This window comes from Pelophylax lessonae (assembly GCF_965119305.1).
Source record: "Pelophylax lessonae genome assembly, chromosome: 9".
Taxonomy (NCBI): Eukaryota; Metazoa; Chordata; class Amphibia; order Anura; family Ranidae; genus Pelophylax; species Pelophylax lessonae.
The window spans coordinates 153,349,590-153,373,088 of NC_138776.1; the positions used below are offsets into that span (position 1 = coordinate 153,349,590).

The following is a 23,499-nucleotide window of genomic DNA, read 5'->3' on the forward strand; positions in this document are numbered from 1 at the left end:
TGTGCATAAAGAAGCCAAGGAAAGATGGAAAAATCTCCAAGAGGCATCAAATTACAGATTAGACATTCTTATAATATGTCAACAAAAGTTAGATTTTATTTCCATCATTTACACTTTCAAAATTACAGAAAACAAAAAAATGGTGTCTGCAAAAGTTTGGGCACCCTGCAGAGTTAATATCTTGTACTGCCCCCTTTGGCAAGTATCACAGCTTGTAAAAGCCAAGAGTCTTTCAATTCTTGTTTGAGGTATCTTTGCCCATTCTTCCTTACAAAAGTCTTCCAGTTCTTTGAGATTTCTGGGCTGTCTGTCACGCACTGCTCTTTTAAGGTCCATCCATAGATTTTCAATTATGTTGAGGTCAGGAGATTGTGAAGGCCATGGCAAAACCTTCAGTTTACGCCTCTTGATGTAATCCCCCGTGGATTTCGAGGTGTGTTTAGGATCATTATCCATTTGTAGAAGCCATCCTCTCTTTAACTTCAGCTTTTTCACAGATGGCATCAAGTTACCATCCAAAATTTGCTGAAATTTTATTGAATCCATTTTTCCTTCTACCCGCGAGATGTTCCCTGTGTCACTGTCTGCAATACCACGCCAAAGCATGATTGATCCACCCCCATGCTTAACAGTTGGACAGAGGTTCTTTTCATTAAATTCTGAGCCCCTTCTTCTCCAAACGTACATTTGCTCATTCTGGCCAAAAAGTTCAATTTTAACCTCATCAGTCCACAGAACTTCTTTTCAAAATGCATCAGGCTTGTCTATATGTTAATTTGCAAAGTTCAAACACTGATTTTTGTGGTGAGGACGTAGAAGAGGTTTTCTTCTGATGACTCTTCCATGAAGACCATATTTGTACAAGTATCTCTTTATAGTGGAATAGTGTACCACAACTCCAGTGTCTGCCAGATCTTTCTGGAGGGATCTTGCAGTCAAACGTGGGTTTTGAATTGTTTTTCTCACAATCCTGCGATCTGTTCTGTCTGATATTTTTCTTGGTCTTCCAGATCTTGCTTTAACTTCCACTGTTCCTGATGACTGCCATTTCTTAATTACATTCCGAACAGAGGATATTGACATCTGAAAACGCTTTGCTATCTTCTTATAGCCTTCTCCAGCTTTGTGAGCGTCAACTATTTTCAGTTTTAGTTTTCTAGACAACTGCTTAGAAGATCCCATGGTGCTGATTGTTGGAGCAAGGTCAAATGAGTCTGGGCATTTAAAACCTTTGAGATTGACATCACCTGGTCCTCCCAGACGATGATTGAGAACAATCCATGACACTGGCAGGTCTCAGCCTTGCAAAGGGGGCAGTGCATGCTATAAATTCTGCAGGGTGCCCAAAATTGCAGACGCCATTTTTTTGTTTTCTGTAATTTTGAAAGTGTAAATGATGGAAATAAAATCTAACTTTGGTTGACATTATAAGAATGTCTAATCTGTAATTTAAAGCCTTTTTGGAGATTTTTCCATCTTTCCTTGGCTTCTTTATGCACATTATTAGAAATTTTACCTGGGGTGCCCAAACTTTCGATCACAACTGTGTGTGTGTATGTATATGTATGTATGTGTATGTATATATATATATATATATATATATATATATATGTATGTATATATATATATATATATATATATATATATATATATATATATAACCATTAATACAGTGAGTGGTGCAAACTGTACAATGGGAATTTTCTGACCTACAGTATATTTTGATATAAACGATCTTCATCACTTACATACAGGGCATAGAGCTCTAAACCTAAAATATGCATTCTGTGCTTGGGCAATACTATTTAATGAACTATTCTGCATTATAGTATATTACTTGAAAGCAGACTGTATTTGCTCTTTGAAGGGAACGTAAGTGGTATTTGGGTACCCTCTCTACAGGTATATACATGGAGAGAGAGAATACAATATCCTCAGAATTTTAGCCTATGCATTGTTTTTCTCCGGTAACTCCATCTTTTCAAAGACAAAAAGGCTACCTAGCTTCTCCAGTGATTCCAGTATGTGGTTAACAAATCTGTGCACTAAAGCCTCGCTATGCGTATTCAGCGACAGCAGATTGTGTCTCTTAGATAGTAGTGTCTTGTCCGTTTCCATAACAACAATGGCTTGAAGATGCTTCTAAAAAGGGAGAAACAAAGAAACTGGAAAGGGCTTTGCTCTCACCACAGAAGCAAAGCTACTTTATTGCCACGTCAAACATTGCTGTACGAGACAACGTCTGACAATAGGGGCCCTTGTTTCTCTAATATCACCTTATACATTGGTGAAAAAATATTAATGCCCATGTAAAAAAGATTATGAACTGAATATCATTTTATGTAACCACAGAAAACAAACTGGTGCTAGAAATAAAACCCTTTGATTCAAAATTTCAAAAGAGATCCTAAAATCCTTCAACCTTTAGGTTGAGGAAAAAAGGAAGCCTCAGAAGACTCAAATACTTACCTAAATGGTTATGGGCATCACTAGGCAGGGAAGTGGACATCAGAAGGGCTCTCCTCTTTGCAAGGATAGATGACTTTCTATTAACTGTCCAGCAGCAGTGGGGTCGTTTGAGCATACAGAAGACAGCAATGGCTGAAAGACCCCCACAAGGAAGCAACCCGGTGGTGTTGGCACAAATTGCAGCACTGGGTAGTCTTCTGCCTGGATGCAGACATAGACAGTGGATTTGGGTAAATTTAAAAATGGCGTCAGAAGATAATCATTTTATTAACTGGAGAATTGTTGAGATGGTGATCTGTATCTCTTTATATCTTTCAGTTTGCTGTCGGCTTTCATAAATAGGATTATGCTGGGGTGGAGGATTCCCTTTGGGATAGAATCATTTTTAAGCTGTAGCAGTTGATTTTGTGCCATACACTTTGCTGCCCTGATTTGTGGTATAAATCAAATGGTCTTTCAGCATCGGTAATATGTCGGTTTACCAGCCTTTATTTCTTGGCAGCATCTAGTTGCTATGCACCTATGCAATAAACCTCTCTTCCTTGGAACCAGTTTTCGATTGGCACCAAGGCTTTTATTTTTATTTATTTTTTTATTTGTGGCGAATGTCATACTGTAATCTCGTCACTGTCTGTAAATACTTGTATTTTCATAAAGCAGATCCTATAATCATGAGAACAAATTATATAGGTGAAATCCATAGTCCTTTGTTTTTTTCCCTCTGTCTTTGTTATAAAGAACATCTTTTGGTCTGCCTGATAAGTTGTAAAATGCGCTATACTAAACCTTAATGTACTTGTGCATATTTAAAAAACCTGTGAAATGTGAGCACACTGGTTTCTTTTTTAACTGAGCACATAAAGCAGTTTAAAATACAACTTGTTACATTCCTGCATGCATTCAAAATGTGCCACCTTCACACTTTTACACTAGTAACCCTTTTTTTTATTTTTTAATTCTTGTCCATTGAGGGACACATTAATTCTTAGACTGTCAGAAGTATACTGCTACCTGTGGGAGAAACACCCTCTGGCAACAAAAAAGGTTGACTAGCAGTAGATAACCCTGCCCATTGCCAGCATGCCTCAGTTTTTTTCCTAGTGTCCTCAGGAGAGTTGGATGCATTTTTATTTAGCTTTACTTTATTTTAATTTGAAAAGTTTTTCTCCAGACATTGGTAGATTAATGCTAGATATGTGAAATCCTAGAAGACTCTCCAGTCAATCTAGGAGTGCGGGTTTTTCCAGTTTTATACTAGTGTTCTCTCTACAACAGCCCTGATGTTCTCTAGGTTGCTTAAGTCAACTACAGCTACTGGTAGATTCAGTGCTGAAACCTATTTGGTTCAGTGTGATGCGATTTTCAGCCCTTTCATGTGAATTGGCTGAAATCATACTGGATCAGACCAAAGTAGTGAGTGCACTACTTTTAAAAATGCACTGCGGCACCATGCGATCTGGTGCAGTCAAACGCACTGTGCCTGAAATCTGCGTTTCAGGTGTCGTTAGACTTACATTGACACCTGCAGCAGATTGCCCACAGTACATTTTGAACCCCTTGTGGGAAACCCACATGGAACGCAGATTTCCCGCACCACATTCTGGTGTGAAGGGGCCCTCAGACCTTGTACGGAATTCCTGAAAAGCTCTCCAATTATCTATGCTGCGCAGGTTCCAAGTCAATTTTCTATACTGTTCTCTCTGTGACTGCCCTGCAGTCGGCAGTGACTACTGACTATGTTCCAACTCATGCAGGACTCCGCTATTCAGATCAGAACAGAATGTCTGGGGATTCCCTATGAAGTTATTGGCCTAGAGCTGGGGCGGTTTTCCGGTCTCTGCAAGTCAAGGAGGGAGGACGCACACATGCAGATAAGGATTTTTAGTTCTCCTACCTCCGGTATCATTTTGGGTTTAGAGGGACGGTATCATGCTGGGTTTAGAGGGACCATGTGTCCTCATTGCCTCCTGTGTACACCTAAACAACAAAGGTGGGAAAGTGAAATTATTGTGCTTGGAGATGGCAATCTGAGATCTTTTTTCTCTTAGGTTTGTCAGGAGTCCCCACTAGTGTTTTAGTTTGCTAATTGATCTAAACAGCTCTGTTTTTATGCTGTGCCTGTTATGGGGTGGAAAATTTTCAATTTCACTCTATTGATTTCATCCCTTCCACAGATAGCTGTCCACGGGAGCTGGTTGCGCTGGTGCTCTAGGAGCCTTGGGCAGGTTACACAGAGGCAAGTAGCTCTTGGCTAGTGCAGCAGTATCATCCCAGACACAGGTGTTATCTGCACAGTGCTTCACACAGTATTTCATCTGGTCAGTGCAGTTCCTTTCCTGGGTGTCTGTCTGTAGCCACAAAGTACTATAGAGGGCACAGAATATCTGTACATTGGCTTCCAAATCTAGAATCTCTAAAGCTTGGGTTTAGGAAATGGGTTACGAGACCTGCTAATTAAAGTTCCACCCCTGCCTTCTCCTCAGTTTTCCTGTTCTTTCCTTTCTTTGTCAGCACACACTTTAGCAGATCTCATTCAAGCGTTCTCTGGACTTCCTTGCCTAGGTGTCATTGCCTCAGTTTCTGAATCCTGGGGTCATCTGAATCTCTCCTTTGCATGATGTCATTGAGTCTAATTGTAGCCTACTTTTGAGGCACTCCCATTTTGCCGAGTTTCATTCCAGACCTTTACAACTCAACATTTTGTTGTTGTGGGACACGTAAATCAAGCCCCTGCACAGACTGTTTCCTTTACCACTGTGTACCAGGTTCCCCTTGGCCTGGGGCTCAGTAATCCAGCACCAGTTTCAGGTAAATCTTTCCATCCCATCTTTTGGAAGACCCACATGATTAATGTCGGACTGTCCAGCTGGGGAAGATTCCTTGATACCCTGCCTCCTTCATCATTTATATCCCAAGGCTGGACAATTGACAGTTGGTCTTTTTGAGCTGCCAGTGCCTGGACCCAGAGGAGTGGTCTATTCACTTGAAGGTGTTCCAGGTCTTGTGTTGCAAGCAGGGGATATCAGTTGTTGGACTCCCTAGTTTCCAGGTTCAACAACAAACTGGACAGATTTGTCTGAAGATACAGGGATCCTCCAGCAGAAACAGTGGATGCTCTGGGGGGCTTTGTGGGATTAGTACACCCGGATCTACGTATGCCTGTCTCCCCAAAACGTCTAACTTGTCTGCTTCGTAGGATCAAGATGGAGGGCATGTAATCTCCATCTGTGATACTTCTATCAAACTGGTTCAGAGGAATGTATTACGCCACTTTGGTAAGACTTCTGGCCCAGGTTTCTTGGACTCTGGTACATCATCAGGGTGTTATGTCTCAAGGATCAATTTACCTTTCTGCTTCATGATTGCTGGCTTTAACGACATAGCTGTTGAAGCTCTGGTTTCATGAGATGGACATATCTGAATCAGTAATTCATACAATGCCAAAAAAAAACCAAAAACTAGGAAGACCACTAACCATAAGGTCTGTCATCAGAGGTGGAAGGCATACTTCACTTGGTGTCTTGGGGTATCCACTCTAGGCATTTTTCCATGGGTAGAATCCTGTCCTTCCAACAGTTTGGCCCAGTTTGTTTTACTTTGAGCACTAGCATGGGCCAGGTTTCTGTCCTGACTTTCTTGTTTCATAGATCGTTGATCTCTCACCCCCATGATCAGGTCCCTTACCCATTAGAGGCTTTTCTTTCTCTGTTCTCACCCACAAAGGGTTATTTCCTGTAGCCATCACTTCCGCAAAATGAGCTTATGACCATATCCTCTTTCTGGCTTTGCATAGGGACAGGTTGGTGTTGAGACCAAAGACTTGGTCTCTGGTCTGAGGTAGTTCTGCCTTTCACCCCATCCAAGTACCATTGCCCATCCCACTATCTGGCTTCAGTTCACCAAAAGAAAATTTGCTTCATTTTCTGGATGTGTTGTGGGCTGTGAGAGTCTATCTCTGAGCTGCTGCCTCTTTTTGGAAAACGGATTACTTTTTTCTAATCCCAGATTTACCTCAGAAGGTTGCACTACCTACTTTTCTAGAACTGGGAATACTTCTTGCTCTTCTTGGCATCAAGCAACTTTCCCAAATTGAAAGACTGCCACCTGGTCTTCTGTTTTCATTTTCCAAGTTTTACCGGGTGGATGTTCAGGCCCCATCTTATGCCAGCTTCTATTTTTTCCCCTAATCTATTAGCCTTGATGTTGCGTTGCACAACACTCAGTTTGACTGCTTGTGGACATCCCAACAGCCTGAGAATGTATGTGTCCCTCAATGGATGAGAAAGAAATTGCGATTTTTGGACAGTAAAAAAAAAAAACTTTTCTTGGAGTCCATTGAGGGACAGAGATTTTATCACTGTGTGTTTTATGATCATGCTCTCAGTATTACTTTGCTAATAACCTGTGGCACGGTTGTAGTGGGTGGAGTTATGAATTGGACATTTTACTTTTTTTTTTGCCTGTATCATTTTCTCCTGCAGGTGGTGGTATAATCCAGAAAGTCTTAAAATTCCTGTCTCTTATCAATGGACACCAAGAAAAGGATTTTATGGCGAATAAGAAAAATAATTTAGACGTTAACATCATTATCTTAAGGGGATAACGACAATTTTTGCTCTCTTGGATGTTGCGGTTCTTTTAACTGGGTTGGTCCAGTATAAATGCTTTGTTTTGCACAGTTGGAGTTCTCTTCCACCTGCTTCTGCACCCACAAGGACTTTTCCTCTCTAAGCTGCATTCTGTGTTTTATTTGATGTGGCTGAGAATGCAGCAGAAGGTGTGACAGTAAGTGCTTGGGGACAGCTGAGATGAGAATGATGGGAAGATTTTACACGTCTCTCCAGGAGAGCTTGCTTATTCTGCTGCTTTAACCTAGAAAAACAGCACAGTTTATAATAATGATGCCATTTATCATTTATAAAAATTTACAAAATAGTACCCAAAGCCGAACTTCACCCAAAAGGCGAAGTTCTACTTTTCCTCCTCCTCACCCCTCCTCTGCCATATTTGGAGCATATTTTATATATTTTTTTTGGCGAGAATGGAGGGGCGTGTACTTAGTTTTGACAGGTCCTTCCTCTCGGATTATCTAGGCCAGGGGTCTTCAAACTATGGCCCTCCAGCTGTTCAGGAACTACAATTCCCATCATGCCTAGTAATGTCTGCAAATATCAGAGTTTTACAATGCCTCATGGGATGTGTAGTTCTGCAACAGCTGGAGGGTCGTAGTTTGAGGATTGCTGATCTAGGCGATCCAAGCAGGAGTTCTCCCCATCCTCTTTCCTCACCCATGACCTTCTGGGACATGCCAAAGGTCCCAGAAGGCTGCGGGACATTCAGAACGCACAGTGCTGCCCATGCATGCGGAGTCGACAGCCGGCTGCAAAGCCGCAATAAGTTGCAGCCTGCTGACCACAGTTAACATACCGGTGTCGGGGATCCCGAAGACCAGTAAACAAAACTGGCCCAGGTGAGGACGGCGCTGGTTCCTTGGACAGGTGAGTATTTATTAAAAATCAGAAGCTACAGTTTTTGTAGCTGCTGAGTTTTAATTTTTAAAGAAATAACTGAAGAACCGCTTTAAATACCATACATCAGTTAAACTACATTTCACTATCTGTAACTTTTTATACTGGGGCTAAGAATTAGGATTTCTGCGCTTCTATATGTTTCTGTTTGTGGTTTTACTTTAAATGTTTGCTTGTTATCCTGCTCTCAGCTGGGATTGGCTCTCCCACTCGTTTGCCTCACTAACGTGGTCTACCGTTGTGTGTTCTTTTTATTACCATGCCCCTTTCCTTCTATATCTATCTGCTTCTTTTTATCTATTTCTGTTCTTACTCTTCTCCCTCCTCTGGTCTGTTTAGAAAAGGAAGTCAAGTTCCAGTGTGCATTTAATGGTGAGCACCTCTTCTCAGCCGCTGTGCATCACTACATGGCTCACCTTCTCATAAATTCATGCATGTCCTGCTTGAGTTCATCACCATCTACTGCATGCACCTGCAGACATCTGAGAACATGTGACCGTGAGAACCTGGTCCAAGTTTTTGCTCCGTAGTCTGTACTCTGTGTTCATTTCATTCTCCAGTGATTCCAAAAGCAGGCCAAAGAAACCTTTTTAAAATAAAAGTTACATTTTCTATAGTTTGGTAGTGTTGGTAGGGGTTGAAAAATATAATATATGCCCAAAATCTTCATTGCATTTTTATAATAATTTGTCTTCTGACACCTGATACATTAAGATGTTCGCTAAACAATGAACAGGGCTTTATTTCTGTCCTTTCATGCTTCTAACAGCGTTTGAAGAAAAAAAAAAAAAACTGCCATGTAAGCATCTGAGCATTCTCATAGCGGTCATGAAAAATCCCCATTATGTGTTTTATATGTTTTTCCTATAACCATCAGCTTAGTCTAGTGCCCACAATGTTGTATTTTTCTTAAAGCCATACTTCAGGGAAATACTGCATTATGGCCACTGGATGTAGCTGACAGGAAATATTATAGGGAAATTTTGTGATGGCTATGCAAATGCTCAAACATTTACACAGCATTTTATTTTTTATAAATTGACTACATAGGGTCATGTAAAGATATTCTATAAAATCTGAACAAAAAAGCATTTTTTTGCCCCGAGCAACCATGTTCTTTGTACTTGACTTGTATACATGAAAATTGGAAGCTGTTGGGTATCTATCAGCAGGCCATTTTTCTATTTTCTACAAATAAGGTCCAAAGTCTCCAATCAAACATCTGTCATTTCTTTCAGTTATCATTTAAGCATCATGGTGTCTCGGAACCCTATTAAAACACGAGTTGATTCTGCAGTCCACACTCAGTCGGACACTAAATTTTTTTTACTGTAGATTGTGCCTGCATTATATGTGACATTCCTAAAACGCAGTCCACAGTGTGGAGCCTGCAGTGTCCTTTTGAGTAATGCTGCAGAGAACACTCTGATAGAAGAGCTTGATGACATGACTTTGTTGGATCATGTGACCAGTCTCCTAGCCTTCTTTAAATTTTGTATGGGGTTTCATTTCAGAGTTCCAGCGGGGGTACATTTTAAAAAACACACAGCTGTGCTTTAAAATGTGCTAGAATAATTTTTTTTTTCAAAGCAGCAGTTATAGTTGGGCTATTAAGCTGCCTTTTTAAATTGGACCCCTAATTGTCGAATACTGGTACCTACAGTGCTGGGTCTCCGGTACTAGGGAGACTATTTGCATGGCATTCATGCTTTCTCCCCATAACTCCACCACTTTCACTTGTTTTCTTTCACAGCCTAAACATACACAGATCAGCCATAACTTTATGACCATTGACAGGTAAAGTGCATAACATGTATTATCTCGTTTGTTAACAAGTAAACATGTTGTCCCTGAAGTTGATGTGTTGAAAGCAGATAAAATGGAAATCACAGTTTGTTGTGTATGGAACAGGCAGGCTGGTCAGGGTGACCATGCTGACCCAGGTCCATGTCCAAAAATGTCTATAATGTGCATCAGAACTGGATCAGGGAGCAGTGGAAGAAGGAGGCCTGCTCTGATGAATCATGTTGTCTTTAACATCATGGGGATGTCACGAGCATTCTAGAGAGTATACAACCATCTACACAATGCAAGCTGAGATTGACGGAGATCTGCACATCACCATTCACTACACACAGTACTAAATACTAAGTACATCTCTGTGCTTATTAAACTAATCAGTGCAAATAGCAAGAATACTATCCAAGATGTAGTAACTCAGAACAGCCAATCTGCGTTTAAGTTTAATATGATCAGATGAGGTGATTTTTGTTTGGTCAGAATGAGTTCTACTTTTCACAATATGCACAGATTTTTGTAATAAATCAGTATAAAATTCATGGTTTTAGAAATTTAAGTACAAAGCATACCTTTTGCATTAGAATTACAAACAAAATTGTTGTGGAATTTGGGTTAAAAAGTGACATTTCCATTACAGCCTCGCAAAACTGTTGTAGTTTTGGTTCAGAGGAAGCCAAAACAAATGGGCCATGGAAACTATGCCACATTTTGTGTCCAAGATGGAAAAAATAATTTTCATAATACCTATGCACTGTGATTATCACTGTATACGCAATCAGTAACACTGTTCAAAGGTTTAATTTATGAAACATTTGTTTATTATTATTATGATGATCACGTGATATCGGGGCTAGTCACAATGCCTGGGTACCGTGATCGGTAACCCGCTGTGTCCAGTGGTGTTGCCCCCACCCAATCCATTTAGTCTGCAGAAGCAGTGGGATTCCCTTGGAAATCAACAGGGGGGCTATCCCTGAAGCGGTTCAGTAGATGAAACCTGCTGGGCGGAGCTGCACCTGTGATGTCACTTCCGCCAATTGGAGAACACCACCATCTTCTAAGGAGCTGGTGGTGTAGTGATCGTTTACAAGGCTCTTGTAATTCTACCTAATGTAACCGCACTTTGGGATAGTTTTGTTTATTTTAATAAGGTGGCATTACACTATGTAGGGATCTTACTTGTTTTTTTCCATAGTGGTGTGGAGATTGCTGGAAACTGGTAACAAGTGATAAAATCAAGGGAGAAAGGAGTGGATCCCGGAGAGCTGCATTGAAAAACAGAAATGCGCATTGAGAACCTCTTATTGAGCAATGGGTCCCATAATCCATTGAGTGTGGTTTACTAGGATAGATTGGCATGTGATTGGTCACCAATATTGGAGTGTGTATTTGGCACACTAAAGGTGGATCACAAGGCACTTGTAATGTATTCACAATAAAGAATGGAGCACTTTACATATGAACTCTGAACTATTTAGAAGTACTATATATCATAGTTACATTTTGGGTACAATTTATTTAATTTGTATATATGCACATGAGGCATTGTGTATACATTATATATTTATGATTTATTGATTATACAATTTAAGCTCTGAGGGGGTATTGTGGATTTAGTGTGTTTAAAAGCACATTGTTGGGGTCCGAAAGTTAAATGTAGTGTGTTTTCACCTTGTGAGGAGAGGTTTTCATATTTTTTTAATTAGTATAGGTCTCAGGGCACTGCACCTTCTTTTATGTCTAAAATTGTGTAGGTCCCCCTTTTATTGCCAAAACAGCCCTGACCCATTGAGGCTTGTACTCCACTAGACCTCTGAAGGTATGCTGTGGTATCTGGCACCATGTCGTCAGTAGCAGATCCTTTAAGCCTCTTCCGTCTTGCCTTATTCCCTTAGTGCATCCTGGTGCCATCTCTTCCCCAGGTAAGCGAAGCACACGCACCTGACCATGCACATGATATAAAAGAAAACGTGATTTATCAGACCAGGCCGCTTTCTTCCATTGCTCCCGTGGTCCAGTTCTGATGCTCACGTGGCCATTTTTAGGCACTTTTGGCTGTGAACACGGGTCAACATGGGCATCCTGACTGGTGTACCGCTATGCAGCCCCATACACAACAAACTGTGATGCACTGTGTGTTCTGGCATCTTTCTATTGGAACCAGCAATACGTTTTTTAAGCAATTTCAGCTACAGAAGCTCTTCTATTGGATTAGACTACACAGGCCAGCCTTCACTCCCCACTTAAATCAATGAGCCTTGGCTGCCTACGACCCTGTCGCCGATTCTCTTTCCCTTAACCACTTTTGGTAAGTCCTGACCTTTGAAGACCGGGAACATCCCACAAGAGCTGCAGGTTTGGAATTGCTCACCCAGTCGCCTAGCTTTTAAAATTTGGCCCTTATCAGATTTACTTACACTTTACTTGCTCATTTTTTCTGCTTTCAACACCTCAACTTCAGGGACAACGTGTTCACCTGTTGCCTAATATTTCTCAATAAACAATGTTGTTCACTTTATCTAGTGGTCAGAATGTAATGGTCAATGTATGTGTTGTGCCTGTAAGTACATTTTTAAATTGTAGTCTAGTGCTGTCCATGGATGTTAGCGAGGTCAAACCCCAATCTTTAGCCAGGTTTACAGGAATGTGTGAAGACTGGGTTTACATAGACTGAAAATCCGCAGATTCAGCAGGAACTGGCTGAATTTCGCTCTGCGTGTACTGCCGTCTGTGCCACAAAAGTTCATCGGTCCAGAACACCTACTGCAATTTTTTTTTGCAAACCATTTCCTATGGTTTGGTTGGAATGGTTTCTGCCAGTTCTGTGCTGATAGCACTGTTGGACGTCTTCAGATGTTGAATAGAAAAAAGCATGATGTGTCTTTCAGCATTAGGTTTCCTTGGCCGACCACTGCGTCTACGGTCCTCAACTATGTTACTTGTTTCTTTGTGCTTCTTCAAAAGAGTTTGAACAGTACATCTGGAAACTCCAGTCAGCTTTGTAATCTTTATCTGGAAGAGACCTTGCTAATGCAGTATAACTACCTTTTATCCTGTTGCTGTGCTCTGTCTTGCCATGGTGTATGACCTCTGACATGCCTTTCACAGCCCCACCTTAGTAGCATAGTTTGGCTGTTCCTCACCCAGGTTTAAGCTTCCAACACAGCTGCTTCTGTTTCAGTTAATGACTGTTTCAGCCCAGGTTCACACTGTGGCCATTTTGTAATCGATTTCAAGCTGGCATTTCAGTCCGACTTCGGGGGCAATTTCACTGACATCTGTGTGGGTTCCTGCACAAATTTCTATGGAAATCACTCCCCCATAGTAAAGAAACTACTTTTGGGAATCGGTGCGCCGATTTGGATGGTGCAATTGCCGGCAGTTGGCTCCGATTTGACATGTAAAATCGTATGTCAAACCGGACCAATGTGAACGTGGGCTCAACCTCCATATGACATTGATGATCCTTAGCACCTATGTGGTGTAATTAATCATACACCTGACTCTAATCATACAAAATCCCTCACTGTGCAAGTGTAAGAATTGATGCTAGTTTGAAGCCAAAGGGTAGTCACACAAAATATTGGTACTTTGAGGGCCACATAATGCTTTCATGGTAAAGAAGCATCATGCATGATGTGATGGTTTCAGGGAACTTTGCTCTGCGCAGCACACTAGGCATCATACCGCTGTGTGAATTTAATTTTATTGTGTTGTGATTGGAATTGTATTGTAATTTAGTGTATTTGTGTGCTGCCACGAAGTACAGAGTGGACGTATTTTGTTTTTTATATATAAAGAAAATATATTTTTTTCAACAAAAATCTTTCTCACGCTCTCTGTATCTCTGTCTCTATCTCTATCATTCTCTTTGTCTGTATAGTTCTCTCTGTCTGTCTGTATCACTCTATCTGTATCCCTCTTCCTTTCTGTATCTTTCTCACTGTCTGTATCTTTCTCTCTCTTTCGCTGTCTGTATCTTTCTCTCTCTCGCTATCTGTATCTCTCCCTCGCTGTCTGTAACTCTCTTTCGCTGTCTGTATCTCTCGCTGTCTGTATCTCTCGCTGTCTGTATCTCTCGCTGTCTGTATCTCTCGCTGTCTGTATCTCTCGCTGTCTGTATCTCTCGCTGTCTGTATCTCTCGCTGTCTGTATCTCTCGCTGTCTGTATCTCTCGCTGTCTGTATCTCTCGCTGTCTGTATCTCTCGCTGTCTGTATCTCTCGCTGTCTGTATCTCTCGCTGTCTGTATCTCTCGCTGTCTGTATCTCTCGCTGTCTGTATCTCTCGCTGTCTGTATCTCTCGCTGTCTGTATCTCTCGCTGTCTGTATCTCTCGCTGTCTGTATCTATCTATCTATCTATCTATCTATCTATCTATCTATCTATCTATCTATCTATCTATCTATCTATCTATCTATCTATCTATCTATCTATCTCTCTCTCTCTCTCTCTCTCTCTCTCTCTCTCTCTCTCTCTCTCTCTCTCTCTCTCTCTCTCTCTCTCTCTCTCTATCTCTCTCTATCTCTCTATCTCTCTATCTCTTCCACTCCCTTTCTCTCTTTGCTGGAGGTGATTGTAATGGGGGGGGGGGGGGGGGGGACTGATTTTTTTTAGATTGTGCACAGTATTTGTGACATTGGCCCCCTTTAATGGACATAAAACGTTATTCCATAAACCTTCTGAGTGCTACTTGACCTGGACAATTTATTTTAAAGTGATATGAAAAAGAAAGCGCTTGTTTTTTTTCACCATTCCTCAAAGATGCTGTGACAAACTCCAAATTGCAGTTAAGCGTGCATACATGAAGCTGATTCAATTAGATAAAGTACATTGTAAAGTGTAGAAGCCATTGCTGACATATGTGTTTCTTGGCTAAGTGCACACTGGCGAGTTCTGTGCAGGTGTGTTTGCACCAGGGCAGCAACCAATTCATTTAAATGGGCTGCTCTACCCATGGGAAATGCAGGGAAAAGGTCCCTGACTCTTTTCCCAAAATGCACCTGCAGAGAACTACATGGTGCCATGGCACCGTGTGGTTTTCCTCACTCGAATAATTAGCATTTCTGCCCATCTGCTGAAGAGCATCGCATTTTGCCTGCGGGTGCGGGAACACTTGCAATTTATGTGCACATCCGCAATAGTATTTTTTTTTTTTTTTTGTGCCCCAGGAAAATAGATGATTTTCTTCAGTACTGCTATGTTGAAAGACTAACCTGTTTTCGTTACCATCCTTTTTTTTGTTTGTTTATGGCCTTGCTGTCCTCAGCCTGGCTTTTGAAGTGCTACTCACAGACCACACTGGTTTAGACATTGTGAAGTGACCTTCGGGCACGGAGTATGGTAAGAGCCATTGATGTTGCTTTGGCCCGAGCATCTGCTGCTACAATGATTTCATAGCTTGTTGGGCGCCTTTTAAAATTCCATTTCCCTCTGGCATCTAGGGGTTAATGCTGTAAGACTGAGAACTGAGTTTGTCTGCTGGTTGGAGTCTTGCCTATATTCTCTCTCCATTCAATGAAAATGTCCTTTTCAATAATAAACAAGAGTGTCCATAAAGTGCAAAAAGGTGTATAAGTAAAATTGATGAAATCCACCACCAAGCACCAATACTACTCGATAAGTTGTAAACAGGCGCAAATGAGTAACAACCATCAGACTGTCCGCTCATGAGAAAGGAGCGGCGTGCGTAATGTCTTCAGTAACAGCCAATCCCGACGGTAATCGGGGCAGGCCAAGCGTCCGATACCTGTAGAAATTTGGCAATGCCAAAGCTGATTGCACTCCTGCGCATGCGCAGGAGTGATGTCATATCGGCCTGGCCACTAAAAGCGGCCGCCGCTCATTACCAGAAGCTAGATGCTGGAAGATGTCAGCAGCCAGCAGGGAGTTCCAGGACTCCGCATTGCTGGAACCAAGGTGGGTAAAGCTTTGCTTTATTGTCTTTCTGTGGTGGCTCATTGTGCTGCAGGCACTGTTGGCATTTGTTTGCTGCATTGCTCACCCCTTCGTTGGACAGCTTTTGAACTTCCCTTAGATTAAAGACTTCATGTGCCCTTCAATGCTTGAGATAGAAAATTGTATTTTTGTATGTTCCACAAAATCTTTTTTTTTTTTTTTTGAGTCAGTTGAGAATCTTAAGTTCAAAAATTCTATGTTAATGATCATGCTCTTAGTACTGATTAGCTAACAAAACGAAGGCATGCTGGTAGTGGGAAGGGGTTATCTTGAGCTGACTTGCAGTTTTTTTGCTTGCCAGTGTCCAACTCTGCTGTAAACAGCAGTATATCCCAAAGGTTAAAGGCATTCAGTGTCCCTCAACTGACTCCAAGATAAAGATTTTAATGTGAGTACAAAACACTGTTTTCTCTTGTCCTTTTGATCAATAATAGAAAAGCCTCTATTAATGATGTCAGTACCAGGATGGCTGCAAACCTTTTACAGGCCATTTATTTTTAATAACAAGTGTGCATTGCTGCAGAAAATACTCTATTATTTTGGCAGACTCTCAGCCACCACTAGCAAAGAACTGTAACTAATAACTGCCATGACAGATGAAAATTAGAGTGTTTTATCATGTAAAAGATCCCCTCCTCCAAACGAATGCCAAATTACAGAGCAGCACTAAATAATCACTGCTGTTGTACAAATGTCAGGGCGGACCACACAGATTGGTTGAGGACAACAAGAATTGCAGTTTTACATACAGATTATATAACGTTACGAAAGCCATGCCGTGTTCATGTATTGCTCATTTTAGTGCTGGACGTCTTGTAGAATAAACAGGTGTAACTATCCTGCCGTACTCATTTCTATGAATATGTAGTAGCTGTCGTACAAATTATAGTCTCTAAACACAAAAACAGTTTGCCAAGGTTAGAACCTTTATATCACAAATTCCAAAATAATACTTTAGAGTGGAAAATACAAGGCCCACTTCTTACTAAACTGAAAGGTAAAAAACCATCCAAAAGAGTAGAAGAAAAAAATGACTTTGGACCCCAGGTTGTAGTTACTTCCTGTAGGCGCTGGTGGGCACTGCCTCAGGGATAGCTCCTAAACCGCGAAAATGTGTCCTTGTGCTAAATACCCTTAAACCAGGGGTCTGCAACCTTTAAGACATAAAGAGCCACTTGGACCCGTTTCCGAAGGAAAAAAAAAACTGGGAGCCGCAAAACCTACAAAAACCTACCGGGGGGTCGAAAACAGGGACGTAATTAGAAATCACAGGGCCCCATAGCAAAATTTGCTATGCCCAATGATCATACCCCAATGCAGAGACCAGCGTACATGCCCCTTTCAATGCAGTGACCAGCATGCTTGCCCCTTTCAATGCAGAGACCAGCGTACATGCCCTTTCAATGCAGTGACCGGCATACATGCCCCTTTCAATGCAGTGACCGGCATACATGCCCCTTTCAATGCAGTGACCGGCATACATGCCCCTTTCAATGCAGTGACCGGCATACATGCCCCTTTCAATGCAGTGACCAGCATACATGCCCCTTTCAATGCAGTGACCAGCATACATGCCCCTTTCAATGCAGTGACCGGCATACATGCCCCTTTCAATGCAGTGACCGGCATACTTGCCCCTTTCAATGCAGTGACCGGCATACATGCCCCTTTCAATGCAGTGACCGGCATACATGCCCCTTTCAATGCAGTGACCGGCATACATGCCCCCTTTCAATGCAGTGACCGGCATACATGCCCCCTTACAATGTAGTGACCGGCATACATGCCCCCTTTCAATGCAGAGACCAGCGTGCGTGCCCCTTCAAAGCAGTGTGTGGGCCCCCCCGAGGCATCACTTCACTTACCTCACACTGGTGCCTGGCGTGCTGCTGCTGACGGGAGTCTGGACGGAAGTCTTCTTCGAACTGCATGCGCGCCGCTGCCCTCCTCTCTGACAGCAGGCGGGAAGGTGACGCCGGGATGGTGCGTGACTAACGCACGCACCGCCCCCACGCGACGTCACAGCCAGGACAGCGCCACAGTGGGGAGTGTCGGGGCGCACAGTGCACCTCCTCCCCTCGCTAGCATCCGCCCCGGAGCCACAGCAAAGGTTCAAAAGAGCCGCATGCGGCTCCGGAGCCGCGGGTTGCTGACCTATGCCTTAAACAAAGATCATTTATTTGAATGATCTAGGGTTACAGAGCTTTTAAAATAATTTGTTTCCACTTTTTTCAGTTAAACAACTCTGCTGGGACCTTGGAAAAAATAGTGGTAGCAGAAAAGTGTCAGAAGGGCCATATGTCTAGGCCAGTGTTTCTCAACCTTTTTTCAGTCAAGTCACCCTTTAAAATTATGCACAATCGCAAGGCACCCTGTTATAACATGTAAAAAACAAAACCGATAGTGTTACAGAATGCAGAAAAATCCACACACATACAGTATCTCAGAAAAGTGAGTACACCCCTCACATTTTTGTAATTATTTTATTATATCTTTCCTTGTGACAACACTGAAGAAATTACACTTTGCTACAATGTAAAGTAGTGAGTGTACAGCTTGTATAACAGTGTAAATTTGCTGTCCCCTCAAAACTACTCAACACACAGCCATTAATGTCTCTAAACCGCTGGCAACAAAGTGAGTACACTCCTAAGTGAAAATGTCCAAATTGGGCCCAATTGGTCATTTTCCCTCCCCGGTGTCATGTGATTCGTTAGTGATACAAGCTCTCAGGTGTGAATGGGGGAGCAGGTGTGTTAAATTTGGTGTTATCGCTCTCACTCTCTCATACTGGTCACTTGAAGTTCAACATGGCACCTCATGGCAAAGAACTCTGAGGATCTGAAAAAAAAAATTGTTACTCTACATAAAGATGGCCTAGGCCAGGGGTGTCAAACTGACGGCTGTTCCAGAACTACAAGTCCCATCATGCCTCGCCCTGTGGGAGTCATGGTTGTAACTGTCAGCCTTGTAATGCCTCATGGGACTTGTAGTTCCACAACAGCTGGAGGGCCGCCGGTTTGACACCTTTGACCTAGGCTATAAGATGGCCAAGACCCTGAAACGGAGATGCAGCATGGTGGCCAAGACCATACAACAGTTTAACAGGACAGGTTCCACTCAGAACAGGCCTTGCCATGGTCGACTAAGGAAGTTTGGTTCACATGCTCAGCATCTTATCCCGAGGTTGTCTTTGGGAAATAGGCGTATGGGTGCTGGCAGCATTGCTGTAGAGGTTGAAGGAGTGAGGGGTCAACCTGTCAGTGCTTAGACCATATGCCGCACACTGCATCAAATTGGTCTGCATGGCTGTTGCCCCAGAAGGAAGACTTTTTTAAAGATGATACACAAGAAAGCTCACAAACAGTTTGCTGAAGACAAGCAGACTAAGGACATGGATTACTGGAACCATGTGCTATGGTCTCATGAGACCTAGATAAACTTATTTGGTTCAGATGGTGTCAAGCGTGTGTGGCAGTAACCAGGTGAGGAGTCCAAAGACAAGTGTGTCTTGCCTGCAGTCAAGCACAGTGGTGGAAGCGTCATGGTTTGGGGCTGCATGAGTGCTGCCGGTACTGGGGAGCTACAGTTCATTGAGGGAGCCATGAATGCCAAAATGTGTTGTGACACACTGAAGCAGAGCATGAATCCCCTCCCTTCGGAGACTGGGCCACAGGGAAGCATTCCAACATAACAACCCCAAACACACCTCCAAGGCGACCACTGTTTTGCTAAAGAAGCTGGGGGTAATGGTGATGGACTGGCCGAGCATGTCTTCGGACCTAAACCCTATTGAGCATCTGTGGGGCATCCTCAAGCGGAAGGTGGAGGAGTGCAAGGTCTCTAACATCCACCAGCTCCGTGATGTCGTCATGGAGGAGTGGAAGAGGACTCCAGTGGAAACCTGTGAAGCTCTGGTGAACTCCATGCCCAAGAGGGTTAAGGCAGTGCTGGAAAATAATGGTGACCACACAAAATATTGACACTTTGGGCCCAATTTGGATATTTTTACTTAGGGTTGTACTCACTTTTGTTGCCAGCGGTTTAGACATCAATGGCTGTGTGTTGAGTTATTTTGAGGGGACAGCAAATTTACACTGTTATACGAAATGTACACTCACTACTTTACATTGTAGCAAAGTGTAATTTCTTCAGTGTTGTCACATAAAAAGATGATAAAATATTTACAAAAATGTGAGGGGTGTACTCACTTTTGTGAGATAGTGTAGGAAACTTTAACATTTAGAGGTGATTTTTTTCTTTCAGAGCAAACACACCTTTGCTCACAGGTACTGACTAGTATTACAATATTTCTCTCCCCGACTCAGCTAATGTGACCCCTCTGCTGACAAAGAGGGGCAGGGGAGGGGCAAATAAGGATTCTCTGCAGGCGCCCAACATTCTATTGATCTATGCAGTTTTTGGGAAACGTTTAGGCATTTTGCCAAAGCACCTCTGAAGAACCCTTAGCGCACTCTGGCTGAAAAAGGCTGGTCTAGGCTATGTGTGTATTTCTGCTGGTTGCTTTGTCTTTAGCTTAGTTTTTACTTTATTGTGTAACAGCCATTCTATAAACCTTAAATACAATGTGGATGGCCTGTGCAGACTTCATTCTGCATTTCTCATAAACCTCTACTCAGTTTGGATTCCTGATTACGTCATTGCATCTAATCAATCGTTTGTTGGCAGCAGTTAAGATGCAGTCATGCAAATTTCCTTTGTAAGTGATTACGTGAAGCATGAGCTTCAATGTTCCAAACCTTATAGTGGATCTGTGATAGGAAACTTAATATATGGTGACTCATACTTCATGAACATCAAGATGAGCTGTTTTAATTTTAAATAGATAGTGGGGACATGTTAACCCTTTTTAAAAGGGAGCAAAGCAAAGGTATCAAGAATTGTTGAAAGAAAATCAAATGGTACATAATTTAAATATTGGCTGGACGGTAGTCATAGAATACACGTTAGTGGTCATCACTTTATTAGCGGCTTATATATATCTTTTTTTTCAGGAATGCAGAGCAAAAATGACAGTTAAGGCCTGATGCTCAGCCCAGCTGGCCTACTTTCAGTTTTTATTTATGAGGCTGAATGGCTTACAGTATACAAATATAATGGAGATGTATTGTGGATAACAACTCTACACCTTGAATAATCACAGATCAATTGAATAGGGTAAATAGCAGTGGTAAATCCACTGCCACTCAAGGCAACCGTGAAATGTTTCTTTCATTTAGTTGATGCAAATATGAATCTGGTAAGGTGGCTATGCCTGGTTTCAAACACAGTCAGTAACACAAGGCCACTTTGAGGAATAAGGATTCTAATATAGTGTTCCAGAAATATATAGGGAAAAAAAAATCCAAATTCTAAAAATCTCTCATTTGCTGCACGTTTGCTCTGGGTCAATAACAAGCATATAGTTAAGTCGCTCTGCGATATAATCTTTTTTAGCACAGTAAGTTTCTGCTTGGTGTACTGTATCTGGTGCTCAGTTTGACTGGTCTGTAGTTGGGGAAAATCATTATATATGATAAAAGTTCATAACGGACCCAAAATTGTTTTATACAAGAAATGTGGGAAATCCTAGGTATTGTTAATTTAAAGCCCTTTTTCAAGGGAGGGACTAATTCTCATACTCACCCAAGCTATAAATGTGATGCCTCCAGATCCTTTATAGCCATGATTATTTTCTAAGGTAGTTTTCCAGCTGGACTTTTACAGTTAAAAATGTTTCTGGAAAATACAGGGCCTTTCAAATATAGATACATAGGATTGGAGGGTATGCTAAAGGAGACGTGTTTCCTATGTACAGCACGATATGTGTTTGGATTTGAAAAGGGTCGAACTGTTGTTTTGCTAAGATCCAGTGGTATTAGTGATCATCAGACTGACTTATGGCTATATGGCATGTCATATTCTTGGGATGCCAGTTTTGAGCAAATTGATCAACTGGCGTTCCAATAATGAAACATCTAGCCAAATGTACTTATTTTCCATAAGTTCAAACCCATTAATATCTGACTTGCCTAATGAAAATCAGCCAAGTTTAGGGGCACATGGACAAGTGGCGATAGACTTTTTTTCTGGGTTATTGGATAGAGTAAGTCATGCACATGCACCATGCATTGGTATGTGTTTTCTGTTGTTTACACCCCATTTACACCTTGTGATGTTGCCAGGCTACAAAGATCACCAACCTGTCCTTAGATTTCGGCAAGTAAACTGTAAAAAAGAGGATTACCTATGATGCTCTATTTATGACCGATGCACATAGCAGGAATTCAGACTTCGAATTAAGCCTTTCATTTAGTAGCTCATGTTTTCCCACAATGGCTTCCATATCACAACCGTTCCTAAATTTCATCATTAGCGCCATTGACCATTTAGAGTGTTTGGCAAGACATTATGTCTGTCTCTTTTGTATATCATATCTTCCATGTTTACACATCATTTTACCTGTTTGTAGTGCATTATGCTGCAAGGGGTTTACCAGTAAATTAAGTGATCACCTTGCCTTCAGTACATTTTCAGTCTGTTTGCTTCTTTGCTCTTCATTTCCTTCAGCAGCTCTGTTAGAGGTTTCTTTGTTATCTCTTGCTTTCAGAGGAAAACACTGTTTTCTCCAGTTCATGGGGTTTTGGGGAGGAGGAAACCAAGCTCTATTTTTTATTTTTGTTTTTCATTTTTCTCTTTTTTTACCTTGTGACATTGTAAACCAGTTCACACCATCAGTAGGACTAAACCATCTGTTTTTCTGTCTCAGCCACAGACCAACAACAAAAACAGCATAATAACCCCAGCAAAAGAAAACCCCCCATTGCAGACAACAATGGTATCTTCCCCATCTACTCTTCTGGGGTTTCAGTGTCTGGGATGTGAGCAGTATGAATGCTGCTTGTGGTGTGCTAATCAAAATTCATGTTTGCATTTTATTTTACTTCTGCACTTGTGTTCATGTTTAATTTGTTGTATACGGTTCCTTTTTTTGGTAATATGTTGGGAAGGGATCTGGCATTGACCTCCTGGAATTTCTATATAACTGGTGTTGGTTTATTCAAAATTAAAACCAGTTGACAATCTCTATCACTGCCCAATGTCATAATATTGTGACAGTATTTGAATGAACACATTTGGTAGTGATAGGGGAAGAGGATCCAGGTGGCCAGCTGCCCTAGATATAGGAGTGGTAAGGTCAGCACTAACATAAAATTTCCCAAGTGGTCATGGTTTACTAAGCTGGTACTGCATTCCCCCAGAAAGGCCTTTCTTAACTATATTAAACCCAAGAAAAACATATTTTTTTTAGACTGCATACTAAAAGACACAGCGGGAGAGTTTCTTCAGTACCAAAAGCCCTGTGGCTCCTCCAGATTTTATAACATCTGTAGATCTGCCCACAATCTTAATGGGGTAGAAACCAATGGCTTTATTGTCAAGATATGCATGCAGTCACCAGATTAGTACCATTGACGACAGTCATCACTCACCACTGTGTGTCATTGTCATCATTAGTTTTTGTGAATATGGTATACAACTAACTTCCAGTTACCCTGAATGTTTATATTGTTTTGCTGAAAAGCTTCTCACTTCTCAACAATAACTTTTTTTTTTTTGTGAAAATTAAATTTATTTCAGACGGCTGGGGCAGTGATGGGCTTTAGTGGGGCTTAATACGGCCACAATAGTAGGGTAATTTTTAATTCTTCCAGACAAAAAAATTGCATACGACTACTGCTTAAT

The 23,499-nt window shown here is 41.7% G+C and overlaps 1 protein-coding gene across 23 annotated transcripts in view; it reads left to right on the forward strand.

Annotated features, from left to right (window-relative positions):
• The window catches only part of CAMK2G (calcium/calmodulin dependent protein kinase II gamma), a 400,936-nt gene that overhangs the window by 346,502 nt on the left and 30,935 nt on the right, over positions 1-23,499 (forward strand). For 6 of the 23 annotated variants that reach the window (XM_082267524.1, XM_082267540.1, XM_082267543.1 and 3 more), the window contains 2 exons: positions 8,337-8,369; positions 22,523-22,591. The exons of 5 other annotated variants lie outside the window; for them this stretch is intronic. In XM_082267524.1, the coding sequence (XP_082123650.1) occupies positions 8,337-8,369; positions 22,523-22,591 (102 nt within the window). The remainder of the gene's footprint in view (positions 1-8,336; positions 8,370-22,522; positions 22,592-23,499) is intronic. 12 more of the 23 variants (XM_082267541.1, XM_082267545.1, XM_082267529.1 and 9 more) reach the window with 2 other exon arrangements.